General features: G+C 34.7%; 1 protein-coding gene across 1 annotated transcript; it reads right to left on the bottom strand.

Moving 5' to 3' along the window:
* Window positions 1–2,804: 2,804 nt before the first annotated feature.
* LOC131594999 (aldehyde dehydrogenase family 7 member A1-like) lies at window positions 2,805–6,096 on the bottom strand. The gene is made up of 13 exons (XM_058867209.1): window positions 5,845–6,096; window positions 5,519–5,605; window positions 5,271–5,402; window positions 5,102–5,174; window positions 4,999–5,021; window positions 4,838–4,901; window positions 4,689–4,734; window positions 4,388–4,568; window positions 4,130–4,306; window positions 3,661–3,966; window positions 3,473–3,570; window positions 3,198–3,347; window positions 2,805–3,107 (listed from the first exon to the last, which is right to left on the bottom strand). The coding sequence occupies exons 1-13, from the start codon at window positions 6,061–6,063 to the stop codon at window positions 3,044–3,046; spliced, it is 1,620 nt and encodes a 539-aa protein (XP_058723192.1). The 5' UTR covers window positions 6,064–6,096; the 3' UTR covers window positions 2,805–3,043.
* Window positions 6,097–6,542: the final 446 nt, after the last annotated feature.

Here is a 6,542-nt window from a genome sequence, read left to right as displayed (position 1 = left end):
TGTGTTTTTGTAAGTCACTCTTGTATCTTTTGATATATTGAGGGAGGTATACTGATTGTTACCTGCCAATCACTTAGAAGCTTTGAAGCAAAGAGTAGTTTATGTGTCAAGTTATTGTTCTCGGTAAAAAAGCTTTAACGAAAATCTGAGTTATTTTTGTATTGGAAGCATGTTAGTGCAAAAATATAGTGAGATATGTTGATGGCGCAATTGATGGAAAAGTCCCACAGATCAAGGGTTGGAGCCCTACAAAGTGGATCTATAAGGGAGTTTAGAAAGATGAAGAAGAGTTCAAAGGTTCAAGTTGCCAAACAAGGAAAGTCGACACAACCTGGAAAATGCGTTGATACTTGTTTTGTCGACCATATGGAAAGTTAAGACTTAGAAGAATTTATGATTATGTTTACGCTAGAGGATAACGTCAAAAAGAAGACTTGAGCGGGCTAATTTGAAATTCAAACTCCAGCGGTTAGCAAAGGCTTGGCTCCTAAAATGAGCGTCAGAAACATAAGGAACGGTTACTTAGGATCGTGCAGCTAGTCGTTTGGCTTATAGGCAGTTACTTTGTAGTTCTGTAACATATAGGCAATTATTTTATTGTATTATAAATAGAAGATCCCACAAAGGGCTCCAGGTGTTCACTTGTACTAAATCACTTGTAAGAACTTAACATTCCCAACGCGAGGAAACAAAGAGTTTCAAGAGTGCTAATGTACGTGAATCACCATTTTCTACTTCAATGCAATTTTCATATTTTTCAATCGTTCCTTTTGAACACTTTGTTTTAATTTCTTTTACATTTGCATTATCTTTTCACGTTATTGTTTACAATAGTGATAGTGGTTTTATTACGATGATAGAACTCACTAAAGATACATTCGTTGTGTATTTTTGTTAAGTATTATAGTGGTCTGTCGGTCACGAGTTACCTTCAGTCGATAACGCTAACATCTTTTGTGGAAAACTGCTTGTTCAAACTCTTTGTAGGAAACCGTTTCTCTTAGAGTCAGATTGTAGGTTGAATTGAACAAGTCAAACTTTATTTCATTGGAACGTGTCTTAGGATCAACTAGTTGATCCTGCGAGTAACCCATAGTTTGTAGGCTTTGGGAGGACTAGAGGTTGTTCACCAATTTCTACAGTAAACAAAGTGTAATCTTCTATTTGGTTGTTTTGATATTGTCACTAGTTTGTGACTGGTTTTATCACTGAGGCGGTTATGGGAAGTGAGAGGGAGATCTCATATCTAGAAGGTTCCTAGGTAGAAGTTGCACAAGGTAGTGATTAGGCGATAATTTATAAACTGTGATTGTTTAGACTTTGAACTAATAGTGTTATAGTGAATTTCATTCCTGGCTTGGTAGCCCCTAGAGTAGGCGACGTTGCACCAAACTGAGTTAACAATTGACTGTGTGAAATATCATTCTATATTTTATTTCTGCATATTTTACAGTCTGTTATCTTGTTATGTTAGTCAGCAGATGTGATAACATCTGTCTTGACATTGTGTTCTGATGTTGGGACATCAGTATTAACATGTTTTGCTTTAAAGTGCTAGAATTTCAGTTATTATACTAACCATTGTTATAGAAATAGCGGAAAAATAAATAAGCATACAATCAATGGGTATCGAACTCGTGCCATTTCTCTTTTTATCACCACAATTGTTTACTTTGACTGCTGTGATATAAGATGGACTACCTAGTTTATCACAACGGTCATACGCTTGTGGTGGAAAACATCATACATACATACAATCACGACTTACCACATAACGGTTGGTCTGACATGGTTGTATCCCTTTTTCAACCGTCATGGTAGGTATTTTCCGCAGTAGTCTAAAAATGATTTTTGAAATAGGTGAATTTTTTTCTGATATATAGTGCCTTATATACATCCTTAGACACCTCTTTATGAATATGTATGACATGAAGCCTTGCAATGTTTTACATACATTGTTTTGTGAAAATGTGCAAATTTTGAACATGTAATCTACTACGACTTAGCTGTAATTGATTACGACTTTGTAACGTTTCATAAAATTTGAATTTTGAACATTCATAATCGATTACGACTTTGCTCTAATTGATTACGACTAAACCAGAATTGAAAAATGCAGCTTTCTATAGCTAGGCTTCGTGTGTTTTAATGCATAATGATGTAAGAAGATTTTAGATAAAGTGTGAGATGGATTTCTGAGCATTTTAAAGTAATATAACATGAATTGCAATGAGTATCTTAATCATGGTCAATTATATATATTTTTTCACCTTCTTGATTAACTTAACACTTGTCATTAAACTCTTAAAGCTTTTTCTTCTTTGATAATCTTTTTCTTCATCAAAATTAAATTAAATAATGTATATCTTCTTCACACACAAAACGTGTGATTGTTTGATGCAGTTATTTGGTTTTAAGGAAGTTTAGATCTATGTAGATATCTTGGCATTCCCTTGACATGGAGAGCACCAAAAAAGAAGTGATTATTAATATGTCATTGATTAAGTTATCACTAAGCTTATGGCTTGGAAAGCTATTCATCTTTCCTTTGCAAGTCAGGTTACTTTGACTAAAAATGTTAGGGAGATCATTCCTATTTATCTAATGAAGATGGCAGCTTTTTCTAATTTGTTCTTGATGAAATTCAAAGAAATTTAAAGGAAATCAGAATGCATAAGTAACAGGTCTTGTTGATCATGATAAAACATGGTATTGTAGGTATTAGACTAAAGAATAAGGTCCTCATGTAATTGAATAAAAAAACAGATTGGGATGATATTGAATTACAGTAGACTTCTTAGAAGTAGATTCAAGAGTGTCTAAAACACTTTTTTTTAAACTCAAACTCAATTTTTTTATTGGGAAACAAGAATACAAATATTCAATATATTGGACATTTGTTTATTACATCTCAGACATCAAGGTCCCACTTCTACAACATATCTTGTTGAAACAACCATTTGAATTCATGACAACCAAACTTCAAAATTGCATCTGAGAGTGTTGCAAACCATTTGAACTCATGTCCAACCAAACTTCAAAATTACAACCGAGAGCCAAAGTTGATTCCCTGTGCTAATGGCAATTCACTTCCATAATTGAGGGTACTGCACAAAACAACAATCACAATGGCTTTAAAGAGCATGCACAGAAAAATAAGATATATTTGCATCATCTTAAACTTAACTAAGACTTACCATGTAGAACGGCGCATATATTGCTTCCACGAGTCACTTCCAGCTTCACGGCCACCACCAGTTGATTTTTCTCCACCAAAGGCACCTCCAATCTCAGCTCCATTTGTCGGTATGTTCACATTTACAATACCACAATCACTTCCACTTGGCCTACACAACAATCACAACCATGAAAATCCAAAATATATTTACTTGTACGGTTTAAAATTACCACAAACGTCTTTTAAGGGTTTCGGTTAGTCCTCAAGTGCTTGAGCCAAAGTAAGATTACTTACCCTATCCATTTGAATATAGTAGCAGGCTTTTGTGTGAATATAGAACTACTCAATCCCTGAGGTACGGCATTGTTCAAGGCAATTGCTTCTTCAAGAGTCTGTATAAAATTCGTGAAATGCATTCAGATACAAAATTCATACGGAAAAAAGTTCAATAGAATAGAAGATATATATAGATACTATACTACCTTAAATTTCACAACATAGAGAACTGGAGCAAATAGTTCTTCTTTAACTACAGGAGCATCTGCAGAAATCTCAACAATTGTTGGCTCGACAAAGTTTCCTGAGGACTGTAATACAGATCCCCCTGTCACAATCTTCCCTCCCTGAGATTTTATTGCAGAAATACCATTCCTGAAATTTTCCACGGCAGAACGAGTATGCAGAGGCCCAATTAGAGTCCCTTCCTCTAGAGGATTCCCAATTTTGACTTGTTTGTAGAGTGCGCTAAGTTGCTCGAGCACGTTGTCATATATATTCTCATGCAGATACTGCAATACAACACAGCTCGATTGAATACTTTATACTTTATGAAAATCACATATGGCTACATTGAAATTGTGAATTCAATTTTTTGTAAGGGTTGCACCCCTAGTGCGATTTCTTATAATCATTGCTTATTAAAAAAATTTTTTTCAAAATTGGTTTCATTACCAGTCTGCGGCAGGTTGTACAACGCTGACCAGCAGTACCGACGGCTGCAAAGAAAATGGAGCGTACGGCCAGTGTGAGATCCGCATCATCCATGACTATAATTGCATTGTTACCACTTAACTCAAGTAAGGGTTTGCCAAATCTTTCACTCACTGTTCGCTGGACTATTGCGCCCACCTATAATAAGAACCCATCATTATCAGCTCAATGGTATAGACGGTAATCTACAAACTATACTAAAGCAAACAAAGAAACTACCTGTGAGCTTCCGGTAAATGAAACCAAAGGAATGCGAGGGTCTTTCGATATTGCATTTCCTATATCAGCACCTCCACAGAGAGCAGTAAATATTGCTCCGGGTAATTTGTTCCTCTCGAGAACTTCAGCAATTAGCTTTGTCACAGCAACAGTTACCAATGGAGTAGTTGGAGCTCCCTTCCTGTAATTTGTGTGGTGATAAGAAAAAATTGTAATAGTTAGACAAAAATTTTAATGAAAAATTCAAACTCACTGCAAAGTCGACAAGATATCACACATACTCGGTGATATGTGAACTTACCAAACAACAGTGTTACCACCGACTAATGCAACACAAGCATTCCATCCTAAGACAAAACAGAAATGATCAGGCTATAAGACGTTTTAATCATTAGAGTGACCAGAAATTTTTCACTGCGAGTGTTGAGATAGGACAAGGAAAAAGCATACCTAGTACAGCACATGGAAAATTGAAAGCAGTGATTACACCAACAATTCCTAGTGGGTTCCATACCTGTAGTGTAAGAAAGAGCACACAGTAAAGTTCATAACTAAACCTCTATGAATATATGGTAACTGAATAACAGAATAATCACAGCTTAATATCAAACCTCAAACATCATATGCTCTGGACCTGTACAAACGAAAAAATTAACTCAGAACCAAAAATCCATGGAAAGAAATTAGCATCAAAACATAAGTAAATAAACTTACGTTCTGATGGGATAATCGATCCATTCAGTTGTCTGCTTAGCCCAACAGAATAATCACACATATCAATAATTTCCTGTAAATCAACAGTTTGCAGAATTATCACATTACAATGCAAATAAACAGATAATCAGTTCCAGCCAACAATTTGCAGAATAGATATTTTACATACCTGAACCTCTCCAATTCCTTCTGCAAGAATTTTGCCCATCTCAAGAGCCACCAACCTACCAAGTGGATCCAACTTAGCCCTCAATGCTTCCCCAATCTGTCTTACAATCTCACCTCTTTTCGGTGCAGGAATCTGTCAAAACATCACAAGTTCATTCTCATTTAGTTTCGAGTACCGATATTCAGTATGAACTATCCGCCTATTGAGAATTCGCAAAAATCAAAGAAATTAAAAAAAGAAAAACTCACATTCCTCCATGTCTTAGCTGCTTCAGTGCTAGCTCTCAACCCCTCTTCATAATCATCCAAAGTTGCTTCTGTCACAGAAGCAATAACCTAAATTCAAACCAAACAATAATCAGACACATAAACACAAAATCCAAAATCACCAGAAACCAAGATCTAGCAAAATTCACCACAAATCCAAACATGCACATGCACATGCACAATCATTACAATCATCAACCAACCTCAAACTCAAAACCATTCAACTTGCATTCAGCACTCAGTTCAACAGCTCTTTCATGCATGCAAACACTTTTCAAACAAAAAAAAAGAGTGAGAAAGTAAGTAACCTGATTGGTGGAAGGGTTAACAGACTGAATAGTAGGACCGTTGGCCTTCCACTGACCATTGATGAAAGAACCGATGTTATTGGCACCCAAACCAATCTCCTTCAAAAACTCCAAATTGTTGCTATTAGAACCCATTTCTCTGAAACTAAAGTTGATGATGGAGTTGAATATACGAGAAGGTTTAAGCTGAGATTTTCTAAGTGTTGTAATAAAGTTCATAAAATGAGAATGAGATAAAAATATTTTGTGCTGATGTTGTTCTTATATAGGCACAGTTTGAGATAAACACAGACAATATATGCCAAGTTTTGTGGAACACGACAAGATGACGTTGATATATATCTTTTACACACAATGGAATATTATTATTATTTTTTAGGAAAATTCTATTTTTAATATGATATTTATTATTAAATAGGTAAAATTATACTAGGATTCTTTAAGTTTTTTTTTTAATAAATTAGTCAATTAATTTTTTTTAAAAAACTTATTCTTTTAAATTAATAAAATATTGAATTAAAATTTTATTTTATGTATTTTGGACACCTTTATGTATTTAAGAGGAAATTTTTGTTAGTAACCAAGTTTTAAAAGATATATACATAACTAACCTATATTTCAAGAAAATGATCTCAGTAATTATGTTTGGGGTGTTTTATACGTATGCGTCATTCCATATTGCGCCTCCTATTTTAAAA

The sequence above is a fragment of the Vicia villosa genome, linkage group LG4, assembly GCF_029867415.1.
Source record: "Vicia villosa cultivar HV-30 ecotype Madison, WI linkage group LG4, Vvil1.0, whole genome shotgun sequence".
Taxonomy (NCBI): domain Eukaryota; kingdom Viridiplantae; phylum Streptophyta; class Magnoliopsida; order Fabales; family Fabaceae; genus Vicia; species Vicia villosa.
This window is presented reverse-complemented; position numbering and strand designations above follow the sequence as displayed.